At 47.7% G+C, this 13,566-nt stretch overlaps 1 protein-coding gene across 1 annotated transcript in view; it reads left to right on the top strand.

Annotated features, from left to right (window-relative positions):
- KCNH3 (potassium voltage-gated channel subfamily H member 3) overlaps positions 1–11,466 on the top strand; it is an 81,898-nt gene extending 70,432 nt beyond the window's left edge. Inside the window, exons 10-15 of the mRNA XM_056855493.1 lie at positions 438–687; positions 3,113–3,327; positions 8,318–8,604; positions 9,435–9,538; positions 9,675–9,742; positions 10,867–11,466. Of these exons, the coding sequence (XP_056711471.1) occupies positions 438–687; positions 3,113–3,327; positions 8,318–8,604; positions 9,435–9,538; positions 9,675–9,742; positions 10,867–11,466 (1,524 nt within the window). The remainder of the gene's footprint in view (positions 1–437; positions 688–3,112; positions 3,328–8,317; positions 8,605–9,434; positions 9,539–9,674; positions 9,743–10,866) is intronic.
- Positions 11,467–13,566: the final 2,100 nt, after the last annotated feature.

Genomic DNA, 13,566 nt, shown 5'->3' with positions numbered 1-13,566 from the left:
TGTTAAAGATGGGTCTTGGCTATGGAAAAGTTTGAAGTCTGCCGTTCTGCATTCTCTTGCTTCTTCCACATTCAAGAGGAAGATTCTCTGGTTCTTTTTGACCTGGAGCTGTGTGACTCAATCCATCCCATTCCTGAACATGCAAACCTGTTCCCAAAATGCCAGGTCACAGGAGTAAAAGAAGTTATTCAGTTTGGCAGGAAAGAGGAGCCAGAGACTCAGAAGTATAGAATCTGCTCTATGTTTTTTCACTGTTGTCCACTGAGATGTGGCTTTGGGTTTACTGTGACCATAAGTTGTGATGGCAAGCCCATTTAGAATCTGTTCTCTAAATTTAGCCACCCTTTGTTATGCTTTAGGGTCTCCAGAGGGTGGCGGTAGCGATGCTCCTACTTTAACAGCTGTTTCTCCCCCCCCCCCATACCCCCATTCTTTAGTTGCTGCAGAGCCTCCCGGATGAACTGCGAGCTGACATAGCTCTCCACCTGCACAAGGAACTACTGCAGCTGCCACTCTTTGAGGGGGCGAGCCGGGGCTGCCGGCGCTCGCTTTCGCTCAGCGTCCGAACCTCCTTCTGCACACCTGGGGAATACCTGATCCGGCAGGGGGATGCGCTCCAGGCCCTCTATCTGGTCTGCTCAGGCTCCATGGAGGTGCTCAAAGATGGCACGGTGCTCGCCATCCTAGGTACAGCCCCCCCTTTGTGCCAGCCCTCTCTATGCCTCCCTCCCATCCCTCTCCCTTAATTCCCAGGAGTAGTGGGGGAACTACATAAGCATAGAAAAGCCCCACTTTCCTTTATTGGAGCCATTAGAATTGGAAATATGGCCCTTTTAAAAACAACAACAGGAGACTTGTAAAAAAGAAAGATTCTTTCCATAGTTGATAATCGACTGATTAATGCCAAGGCATTTTGTGCTGCTGATTGTTGAAAGCTCCACTCGATTCCTGTTTATTTTTGCTGCAACAGGCTAACTGGGCTACCCCTCTGAGGTGGCACCGTTCCCTACCATCTGTTATTGTTTTTAAAGTGAGGATCAGCTTACGCATTCTAGCCTTATCTCAGTTTCAGAAATTTCCAAGCCCTAAACGTAAGCCCAGCCCTGCCCTGGATAGCCCAGGCTAGCCTGATCTCATCAGATCTCAGAAACTAAGCAGGGTCAACCCTGGCAAGTATTTGGATGGGACCTCTAAGGAATACCAGAGTCGTGAGGCGGAGGCAGGCAATGGCAAACCTCCTCTGAATGTCTCTTGCCTTGAAGTCCCACCAGGGGTCGCTATAAGTCAGATGTGACTTGACAGCAAAAAATAACAAAATAAAAAAAGCTTCAGCCCTAGTGGGACTGTTTTTAAGTCCGGAGTCTCATCTTGCTTGTGATGCAGTGGTTAGCGTGTCAGCACAAAATCTGGGAGACCCAGGTTTGAATTCTCACTCTGCTGTGGGAGTTTGATGGGTGACCTGATCCCACTGACGGGGTTGGATGTGTCTTTTGATGCTGCGAAGGATCTGGGGCCACCGCTCGTTACTCTTTTCTGTTTTAATTCATTTATATCCCACTTGTTTTGTGTGGTGGAGCTCAACACAATTCCCAGGCAATCGCCCTTGCAGACACTGACCAGCTTCAGACCTCTCTACCTTCAGCAAAGTTGATGCATCAGCTGCTTTCTAAAGAGTTGTCCCGGTCATAGAACCCCCAAGATTGACAGGGAGTTCAAATAAAATTCTGAGAGTGGCAGTTAGAACTCTGACAGTTAAGAAGTGACAGTTGACTGAGAGAGAAGTGAACAGACAGGGCTTGGAAACAGCTGTGGAAGCTGTAAGCTCTCTGGGGGAGGATCTTCTCCTCAGGAGTCAAAAGAAACACATTTTGGGTTTTTTGAATCAGGCAGGATCCAAAACCAGTTATATAAGGAAAATAGCTCTAAAGTTTATAAAGTGATTCCTAAGAGTTTAATGGGAGCTAGCTCTTATGAAATGAATGATCCCAAGTCATTTTAAGAGAGAAACTGAAGAAGTGAGTTAATATTCCTAACTCCTACAAGTAAAGAGCCACTGTGTAAAAGAAAGAAGCTTAAGTTTAATAAAGTGTAAAAGAAACTTAAGTTTAAGAAACAAACCAGACACTGCCAAGAGAAAGCCCTCTCAGTAGAAAATAAAGATTCAAATACTTGTATGTGAAACACCTTGATACATTTCGAAGTACAACGTATCACTTGAATTTAAACATCTCAATCTTCTCAGTTCTGTTATTCTATTACAATCTACATTTCCTGTTATTTAAGATTTGCTGACCCACACAAAGAGTCAGACAAAACTATTTTTAAGTTGTGTTTCAAAAAATTCTCTTACATGCCAAATATTTCTGATTGTCATAGTATCATATACACTTCAACGATACCCCAAGTATAGCTGGGTCTGAGCTGAGGCTCAGCAAATTCAGAATTCACAGATTATTACTTTAGAAGCTTTGATCAGGCATGTACAAAACTAATAAAAAAACAAAAACAAAATTCTGTTACAAGGCAAGCACGATTCTGAAAATGTGCACGTTTTCTTTATTATTAAATTATTTTTCATAATCAATCCTGGCCACTGGAAATCCTGCATAGTCTACCTTGGCATCTGTTGTGCCCCTGCTATTTCGGGGTTATTTTCACAACTTTTATGGCCAACTTTAACTTAAGTGCCATCGGAGAGGGAAGGCAGCATGGTATAGCATGATTTTGTCAGATCTCAGATGCTAAGCAGGGTCGGTACTTGGATGGGAGACCACGTGTATTGAAAGCCCCTTGCTAGGGTCACCATAAGTTGGTTGGGACATGATGGCACATATGTATTTATGTAGGCCCCCTTGAGTTCCATGACAGAGTTCAGCAGCTGCCTGAATCTCTCGTGATGAGACATCAGAGCACTTAATTTTTGCTGGATCAGGTCCTGGCTTTTGCTTTCCTTCCACAAGAAAGGTTTTCAGGCTGTTGAATTCTGCACCAAATGAATACAGTTTGCACACAAACTGAGGTTGAGGAGTTAATAAAAATACACACAGCCCCCAAAAAGTAGGGAAAGGGATTTGCGTTGCCATGTATTACTTTTTTTCTCCATTTAATCTAGGTAAGGGGGATTTGATTGGTTGCCACATCTCAACCAAGGAGCAGGTGGTTCAAGCCAATGCAGATGTACGGGGCCTCACCTACTGTGACCTGCAGTGCCTGGGCCTGGCTGGCCTCCTTGCCAGCCTGGAACTCTACCCAGAATTTGCCAGCAAATTCCGCCGTGAACTTCCCTGCGAGCTCAGCTACAATCTGGGCGGGAACAGTGTCTTTCAAGTAAGTTCATAGCCATAACATGCGGTTACACCCCAGAAGGGAGGAAGACTGCAAATGTGTTGACTGTTGGTTGCTATGTCAGAAAGTAACTTCTGTGGTTAAACAGTGTTGTATCATATTTTGCTGGTCATGGCCCACCTGCCCTTCTGATTGACTATAGAAATCATCTGCTTGGATGTAGCCCAAGATAAGGATAGGCAAACTTCAGAATCTAGAAATAATACAGAGAAAATGCATTCATTGTCTGAGTGGTCACTGGATGTCTAGAAAATTATTTTGGATTAGGCCTTTGTGCAATCCTGGATCAGCTAAAGAAGCTAACAACTATGACAGTGATGGCGAACCTTTTAGAGACCGAGTGCCCAAACTGCAACCCAAAACCCACTTATTCATCGTAAAGTGCCAGCACGGCAATTTAACCTGAATACTGAGGTTTTAGTTTAGGGAAAAAAACTCATACGTTAACATCTTATGCTCACAAGCATAAAATGATTCAAACAAAGTAAGGAAAGCAATCCCAAGTGCTTTAATTGATTTAAAATTATTTGGCAGAGAATTCCACACTTTAAGGATTTCATTTTCAGAACTAACTGTACTATCCTTTGTCATCCATAAAATTAAATCATGGCAATGACTGACAAACACCATTTTCCCCATCTGCATTCTCAAAACTCTGCAGGGGGGCTTATTGTTGAGTTATGCATCTGAGTGGCAAGTCCAAGGCAAAACCTCTCTTTCACAAATAGACACACACCCCCATGCAGTTTTGAGACTCTGGATGGGGTAAATGTGCATCTCAGTGGCAAGTCCAAGGCAAAACCTCTCTTTCACAAATAGACACCCCCCCATGCAGTTTTGAGACTCTGGATGGGGTAAATGTGCATCTCAGTGGCAAGTCCAAGGCAAAACCTCTCTTTCACAAATAGACATCCCCCCCCATGCAGTTTTGAGACTCTGGATGGGGTAAATGTGCATCTCAGTGGCAAGTCCAAGGTAAAACCTCTCTTTCACAAATAGACACCCCCCCATGCAGTTTTAAGACTCTGGATGGGGTAAATGTGCATCTCAGTGGCAAGTCCAAGGCAAAACCTCTCTTTCACAAATAGACACCCCCCCATGCAGTTTTGAGACTCTGGATGGGGTAAATGTGCATCTCAGTGGCAAGTCCAAGGCAAAACCTCTCTTTCACAAATAGACACCCCCCCCCCATGCAGTTTTGAGACTCTGGATGGGGTAAATGTGCATCTCAGTGGCAAGTCCAAGGCAAAACCTCTCTTTCACAAATAGACACCCCCCATGCAGTTTTAAGACTCTGGATGGGGTAAATGTGCATCTCAGTGGCAAGTCCAAGGCAAAACCTCTCTTTCACAAATAGACAAGAAACCCCCCCCCCCATGCAGTTTTGAGACTCTGGATGGGGTAAATGTGCATCTCAGTGGCAAGTCCAAGGCAAAACCTCTCTTTCACAAATAGACACCCCCCCATGCAGTTTTGAGACTCTGGATGGGGTAAATGTGCATCTCAGTGGCAAGTCCAAGGCAAAACCTCTCTTTCACAAATAGACAACAAAACCCCCTCCCCATGCAGTTTTGAGACTCTGGATGGGGTAAATGTGCATCTCAGTGGCAAGTCCAAGGCAAAACCTCTCTTTCACAAATAGACACCCCCCCATGCAGTTTTGAGACTCTGGATGGGGTAAATGTGCATCTCAGTGGCAAGTCCAAGGCAAAACCTCTCTTTCACAAATAGACAACAAAACCCCCTCCCCATGCAGTTTTGAGACTCTGGATGGGGTAAATGTGCATCTCAGTGGCAAGTCCAAGGCAAAACCTCTCTTTCACAAATAGACAACAAAACCCCCTCCCCATGCAGTTTTGAGACTCTGGATGGGGTAAATGTGCATCTCAGTGGCAAGTCCAAGGCAAAACCTCTCTTTCACAAATAGACAACAAAACCCCCTCCCCATGCAGTTTTGAGACTCTGGATGGGGTAAATGTGCATCTCAGTGGCAAGTCCAAGGCAAAACCTCTCTTTCACAAATAGACAACAAAACCCCCTCCCCATGCAGTTTTGAGACTCTGGATGGGGTAAATGTGCATCTCAGTGGCAAGTCCAAGGCAAAACCTCTCTTTCACAAATAGACAACAAAACCCCCTCCCCATGCAGTTTTGAGACTCTGGATGGGGTAAATGTGCATCTCAGTGGCAAGTCCAAGGCAAAACCTCTCTTTCACAAATAGACAACAAAACCCCCTCCCCATGCAGTTTTGAGACTCTGGATGGGGTAAATGTGCATCTCAGTGGCAAGTCCAAGGCAAAACCTCTCTTTCACAAATAGACACCCCCCCATGCAGTTTTGAGACTCTGGATGGGGTAAATGTGCATCTCAGTGGCAAGTCCAAGGCAAAACCTCTCTTTCACAAATAGACAACAAAACCCCCTCCCCATGCAGTTTTGAGACTCTGGATGGGGTAAATGTGCATCTCAGTGGCAAGTCCAAGGCAAAACCTCTCTTTCACAAATAGACAACAAAACCCCCTCCCCATGCAGTTTTGAGACTCTGGATGGGGTAAATGTGCATCTCAGTGGCAAGTCCAAGGCAAAACCTCCCATTCACAAATGGCCAATAACCCCTGTCCTGAGCCCAGGCCTCCCCGGGCCACCTCGGGACTTCCCAGACACCGGCGGGGGCTAGCCACCACCCGCGGGGGGAGAAAAGGGGTCAGGACGGCAGGATAAAAGCCCCTCCCACCCGTCCTTTCCTCCGCCCGCCGACAAACCTCCACAGTTGGGCGCCTGGCCGGGGGGGAGGGGGGCGAAGCGCCGACGACACCATCCCCAGACAGGAGCCGACCCCCACCACCTACCTTTCCCCCGCAGGTTCCCCAAAGGCAAAAAGGGCAGACGCCCCTGAACCGGCCCAACTGAAGAGGGGTGGGGGGCCTTCTGGCAGGCGGGGAGTCCAGCCCCCCTGACACGTGTGTGTGTGCACGCGCGCACCCTACTCCTCCACGTGGGCCCCTCCAGAGGGCCGCGGGGGACAGCCGGCCAGCCGGCTGCTGGGAGTGAGAAGGGCGGCTGGGCGGAACACCCTCCGGGGGGGCGGAGGGGCACCAGACGCCGAAGGAGGCGTGACAGCGTCAGCGAGAGGAAGCGGCGACGGGCTCCCCTCTTCCGGGCAGCGAGAGGCGAGGAGGCCCGGCTCAACGGCCGGGGAAGGAGCAGCGGGAGGCCCTGATGCGCGCACCCCCTGCAGGGATTTCTCCCCCCACGGCCAGGCCCGGGAGTGGCGCGGGAGGCAGCAGGGAGGGGGGGTTCTCCGCCCCCCCTCGGCTCTGGGCAGGGGGGGATCAGGACTGAGGCTGGGGTGGAAAAATTCGGCAAGGAGTCCAGGAAAGGGGGGCTTTGAACCGAGCGGTTCAAAGCCCCCGCGGCCCAGCTGGGCAGCCGCCTGCCTACAGCCTCCCCCATCCGGGGCGGGGCGGAGCCGGAAAGGCCAGCAGCTGGGAGGAACCACGCGTGCCGGCAGAGAGGGCAACGCGTGCCGGAAGTGGCACGCGTGCCATAGGTTCGCCAACACGGAACTATGAATTCCTGAGGTATGTAGATTCTTTGGATGCACCCTTCCTGTCGCAGTGGTCATCAGCCTAGCCAATTGCTGTGGCTTTCTTCCCCTGAACAGGAATGGATCCCTCACAATGCCCCACAAGTAACTTGAAATATGGGATAGGGGATGAAGAGCCAGCTACATGGCATGAGTCTTGCAGTAGGGCCTGAAGCCTTCTGGACCTGTGTAATGATGGTGGGGTGGGGCCTGGCATGACAGCGGTAATTGCATTTGTGTAGTACAAAGACTTTTAAAGATCTGGGGCCTCAACGGATTTTTTGCTGCTTGTTTTAGTTTATTTTAATGTTGCTCTTTTTATGTTTTATACTGTGTCATTGCAGTGCTTCTGTAACTTTATTTGGAAACCTCCTCAAACACATGTGGAAAAAGCATGATCTAAATAGGTCAACTAAATGACAGCATTGAATGCCAGGGCCTCTATAGCTCTGGGACAAATTGGTATTCATTCTGGACCAGATTGTGACTCCTTTATTTATATCCTACCTTTCTTTTTGATACCCAAGGCAGATCACATAATACAAACAGCATACTGCATCCAATAGACAGTGCAGTAGGATTATAAAGTTAGAAAAATAATGCAAAAGTGCATCTGACACGATATCTCATAAATGATGCAGAAAATGGAATTACAAAAGCTGAAGACAATGCAGTAAAGAGCAGGAAAAAATAGAGAGTAAACAGTGGAGTAGATTACAACCCTGTTCCTTTTGTAAAGAAAGCCTCCTCCTGAGCCATTCTGTTATTCACCATTATCTGGAAGGAATCTGTGGAGATGGATTCCACATAATTGGCCAAAGAGATGAGAGATTTTTGGAGAGGACAACTGTAGCCTGACTTTGAGGATTACCACTGTTGACGATCAGAGTTTATTAAGCTGCTGTGCATGCTTAAACTTTACTTTCTTCTATGACTGAAACTGAGGATATTTTCACAGCTTTTGGACACTAGATGTCCCTGCACATGTTACAATACAAAAAGACTTAAAACCTACATATTGGTTGTAATGAATGGTAAGCCTATGGCAGAAATGGAAGTTGAATGGTTAATATTTCAAACAGAAGTCCACTAAAATTAGGTCATCCCCCCTTTTTTCCTGCTCCTGAAATGCAGGAAAGTTCTGGGAGGTCAATTTGACAGGCTTCTGAAAAGAAGGGATGGCGTTGGTGATGGAAAGGTGTCAGGTTTGCTTTTTGGTTCCCCTGCGTTTAGTTTAGTTTAGTTGCAGACCACCCTTTAACTAAACAAGTTACAACAGAATGCAAAAGGTTAATAAAAGCCAGTCAAATACTATAGAAATTCAGTTAAAATACAATAAAAATTGGTTTTCTCCATCGTGCAAGTTTCTTGCTCTCTGTTCCTGCAGGCTGAGTCATCCTCACTGAGCAACAGAGAACCCACCACCTTGCTCTCCACGATGGAAGAGAAAGAGAGAGAGGCCGTATTCCCTCCCCACCACAGGACTGCTTGCCTCCCTGCAGAGGCTGCGGACGAACCCTCCAGCCCTTTGCTCCCCTCTGCCTCTGGGTGTCAAGGCCATCCCCCTCCACGCACAGCCTTCCTGCGTCACCCACAGTCTGACACCTCCTCGCGCCCCACAGCATTGCGGCTACACAGCGTGCCATGCAGTGGCCCCCCAGACCTCAGCCCCAGGTAAGCAGCAGTCAGACAGAAAAGACACAGTAGAAATAGGGGTGATACTACAAGGTAGCTTTGGTCACCCCTTCCCACCACCCGCTTAAGATTCCTCACTCGCTCAGGGTTTGTTTGTTTTTGGCTTGCTAACAGCTGTTTGTGTATAAAGCACCATCAAATTGCAGCTGACTTATGGCAACCCAATAGAGTTTTCAAAGCAAGAGATTAACCCAGGTGGGTTTGCCATTGCCTTTCTCTGCGTAGTGACCCTGGTATCCCTTGGTGGACTCCCATCCAAGTACTACCCAGGACTGACTCTGCTTAGCTTCTGAGATCTGACAAGATCTAGCCCAGGCTAGCCTAATCTTGTCAGATCTCGGAAGCTAAGCAGGGTTGGCCCTGGTTAGTACTTGGATGGGAGGCCACCAAGGAATATCAGGGTCTCTATACAAATGGCAAACCACTTCTGTTAGTCTCCTGCCTGGAAAACCCCACCAGGGGTTGCCATAAGTATGCTGTGACTTGGCGGCAAAAAAACCAGCATTTCGATTCATATATTTGACTGTTGTAAAATTCCTGGCCAGAAGAGGTGAGAGTGGAGGGATTCTTGTCTGCTGCACTGCAGCCTCTCCCTAGTTTAAACTGGAGAGCTGAACTTGCTGAACCATATCAGGCTGGCCCCTGGAAGCCACCTTAATCCTATCAAAATGTCCTCTGCATTATTGTAAGATTTTACGCAGGCAACTTTGCCTGTTTTGCCAGTGGCAAGCTTTGGGGTCTGAGGCTTAAGAGTTCCAACCTCCCAGCTATTAGTTCCTCTTTTTTTTCCCTTCTCTCTCTCTCTCAAGGGTTGTGGATGGCATTGAAGATGGGTCTGGTTCTGACAAACCTATTTTTAGCTTCCACATTGGCACCTCAGGCCCAGACTACAGCAGCCCTTCACCTGGTACAGGTAAATATTTTGCCTGGAATTTCTCTTATGTGTCTGTGGGAGGAGGAAACCCCCTCCAAAAATCAGCAGTGGTTTTTTTGTGTTTTTTGTTTGTTTGTTTGGTCTGTAAACTGCAATCCAGCCTCTCTTCTTGCAGACAGCGGCCTGCTCACCATCCCCCCAGAGTTATCAGGGGCTGACACAATTGAGAAACTGCGCCAAGCGGTAAGATCTTTAGCCAAGATGCAGTGTATATATGGTGGCATCAGGTGGCAAAGCTTTTCTTGGACTCTACTAGATCAGATCGCAAATGAAGGGTTGCGTGTCTGAATGTCTTGCAATGGGGTAGGGGAAGAAATCCAGCATGTAAAAAACAAAATACCCACGGGAAGACTGAGGAAAGCACTTCTCAGCTTTCCTTCCCTATGGAAGAATTTAAACATCTAACCAACATCCTACAGTCTAAAAGGTTAAGGGTTCAGGAAACACTTCAGCTTTCGTTTGAGTGGATATATAAACTAGTTCCAATAGTGTTAAATCTTAACCGCTCTTAATAATTCTGTCCAGTGAAGCAACAATGGTAGTTAAAATGAGTAGGGAAATATACTGTTTAATGTGTTTATGGGGAGGGAAGGGTATAGCCTGACCGCCATCAAATTGCTAAGCAGGGTCGGTACTTGGACAGGACTACGATGCAGAGGAAGGCAATGCTCTCTTGCCTTGAAAGGCCCTTGCTTGGGGTCATCACGAGTCAGTTGCGCCTTGGCAGCACTTATACAATACCTTTATTGGCATCTTGAAGTAATAAAACACGTCGAACAGCCGGCGAAGATAGAATTAAAATAATTCTTATGATTTATTAGTAATGATAATTTATCGATTAAAATTAGTTTATATAATACTTGAGTTCTCTTGACCTGGATGATCTTTGGGGATTCTCTCAGAGAGGGCTGTAGCTAAAAAGGAGGCTACTAGAGCAGTGAGGTTACTATCCTGATCTGCTAAATGGAAGCGAGTCATGTCTTTTTGATTTTATACGCCGAGGATCTGTCAGCACTTATGTACATAATGTGCTTATGAGTGAATTGGGCGAGTGGGGAGAGGAGACCAAGCTGTACAAGACAAAGTGGCAGGTGGCTTTTCTCTTTGCTGGTTTACCAGAGCTTCGCTCTCCCCTGCTTCCTCCAGGCTTTGTGCATTTGCACAGCTACTGTCCGAGGTTCCTAGTGCCTTGCCGACAGGACCAGGAGAGAGTGGAAGGGGCAGCCACAAGGCAAAAAGGAGAGCAGCAGCAGGCAACATTGCTTATTTTGTTCTCTTTGTATCCTTCCCCCCAACCACTGTGGCAGGTGGCAGAACTCTCCGGCCAGGTGCAGCAAATGCGTGAAGGTCTCCACTCTCTGCGCCAGGCTGTGCAGCTCTTCCTGCTCGCCCAGACACCAACCCACCCACGTGTTGACCCTTCGGCCTATGGCTCCTTTCCCCACGTGGACACTCCTCTCTTGAGCCCGCTCCGGGTAGATACAGGACTCTTGCCCACCTTCTGTCCTCATAGCGCACCCTCAGCACCCTGTCCCAATGGGGCTTGTGGCAGGGTCCCGTGGGTGTGGGCCCAACCTGCTGGACAGAGTGCCCCCTGGCCTGGAACGCTCTGGACATTGGGGCCAAGAAAGGACCCTGAGATGGCTGAAACAGCAGCCACGGACCATCAGTCCAAGGACCAGGGGACCCACACACAGCTGCCAAGCCCGAGCCAAAGAGAAAGCTCCTTTCCCCAGACTTCCTCCCCAGCGGATCCAGCATCCCAGACCGGCCTCGCAGAAACCAAACCTTCCAGGGCTCAAGCCTGTGATTCCTCAAGCCTTGAAATGGTGCTGATTGGAGCTCAGGAGGATGGGTCAGCAAGCACTGCCCCCTGCTGGCCACAGGAGGAAGGGACAGGCGTATGAGCCGGTACTGCTGCTTGCCTGCAGATGAAGCACTGGGATTTTTCTGGTCTGGAACCATCAGGGAGAGTCCCTTACCTTGCAGCTAGAAAGCCCCGCGGGAGCTGCAAGTGGCCTTCGCAGTCAGAAGAAAAGGACAGGAAGTCGGGTTCAGAAGCTCTCTCCACAACCTTGCCCTCTGCACAGGAATGGACAAAGTACTTTCTCGGGGCATAAGCAGGCATATGGGAATCGCTGCAACAGTCCCTGCTGCCAGAAACTGGGCCCGTCCTGTGTTGATTGTTTGGGGTATAAGACTGCAAACTCAGATGCTTGAAATATGCAAAGTTATATTTATATATACGTCTATCCACACCAACTGTAACTTCCTTGAGGCAGCTTGATCGCTAGGCACTGGATTGGTGTGGCGTGGGAGTCCCACTATGCATGTAGTTCCTCTGCTGGGAGGCAGGGTGGAAAGAGACTTTTGTTAGTCCCCTGTGGTTGTGGGGCTGGGCAAAGACTGGCATCCTTTTTATAAAATAAAAATTACACTTTGGTCTTGGATCTCGGATACAAACTGATTACCATTGTTGGAGGTTTACTGTGCTTTGTCAGAAAGTGGGCAGGGAGGCAGGAATCACAAGAGGGGCTCTAGAATGACAAGAGAAAGTGATTGCTGGTGTAGTAATCCTTTGTGGATCAAAGATATATTCTCCACTCATTTCCTATAAGAAATGGCACCAACAGCGCCTCTTAAATCAGCATGGGCCAGACCCACATTATATATTCAGTTCCCTGAAAGCCATCCCAACTCAATCTGCAGAAATTCGGCAAATTTTCTTGACTGATTATAATATGGGGCAGGGGATTGCGGGGAGGGGAAATCAACTACATAGCTGAGTTGCACTTTGCCAAGGGGTTTTTCCAGGGCAAAGCCTACTCTAGTCACTGTATCCCTGTGGCTGCCTTGGGAACTTCAGAAGATTAGAAATATTAATTGGTGTCTTGATGTCCTGAGAAAGTTTAATGCCCTTTTAAGGGGTAAACACCAAGAAAGTGTGGCAGTCCCATTGTTTTGGGGTCACCTACATGCTCTGTTAAATTTTCAGGCAATACATTTTCTAAATTGTGTACTGCATGGTAGAGATCTAGGAGTGGAAAACAGGGTGGATCCAGCCAGCTTTTTCATTCCATGTTGCCAAATTCTCCTCCTTACCACAGCTCACATCCTACATGGCTTCTGTCCATGCAGGTCCCATGATCGGTCAAAAGGGACCCTTTCCTCCCTTTTTCACCTGTGAAAAAGCTGACTGGATCCAACTCAACAGGTATATGTATGTTGACAATATATTACAGTTTGTTTTAAATTGTTTGATCTGGTCTAAATGTTGCCGTTATGGTGTGGTAATCTTCTGAAGTTCCCAAGATGGTAATCAAAACACAAACACTGCCACAAAACACAAACTAGATGCCCCAGGCTAGCCTGATCTCATCAGATCTCAGGAGCTAAGCAGGATCAGCCCTGGTTAGTATTTGGATGGCAGACCACCAAGGAATACCAGGGTTGCTGTGCAGAGGAAGGCACTGGCAAACCACCTCTGAATGTTTCTTGCCTTGAAAACCCTACAGGGTTGCCATAAGTTGGCTGCGACTTGACGGAACTTTACACACACACACATTTGTTCTTTTGGTCAGACTCTCATATGACCGAACATACTTAGACAGGCCAGTTTTCTACCTTAGGTGATGCATCCGTTTCCCCATCAGTTTTATCTCCTATTCTCTGCTAAAGCTTCATTCTCAGCACTGAACTCTAGCACAGCCTCCTACGACCCTCTGCGTCAAATCAAACCATAAGATTCCCATCTATCCAAACATTTTTTTGGCAGGAGCTACAAAGTGATGGAACACACTAAATGCATCACAGAGCAGGTGAGATTGACAACTATTTTATTAGATGACTGGACACTTAAAGCTCCCCGTTTTCCTTCCTCCATGGACGATCCCTTTGCTCTTATGGCCGAAGGCGTTCAAGCACAACAGCCTCATTTGATGAGCCAGCAAAAGCAGAAGGCCTTTCCTGCACAGCCAGCGGACCTCAAGCAAGGTGCTTTGGCTGAC

Source organism: Euleptes europaea, chromosome 1, assembly GCF_029931775.1.
Source record: "Euleptes europaea isolate rEulEur1 chromosome 1, rEulEur1.hap1, whole genome shotgun sequence".
Lineage (NCBI taxonomy): Eukaryota > Metazoa > Chordata > Lepidosauria > Squamata > Sphaerodactylidae > Euleptes > Euleptes europaea.
The sequence above is the reverse complement of the archived record's forward strand: the minus strand, read 5'-3'. Positions and strand labels throughout refer to the sequence as shown.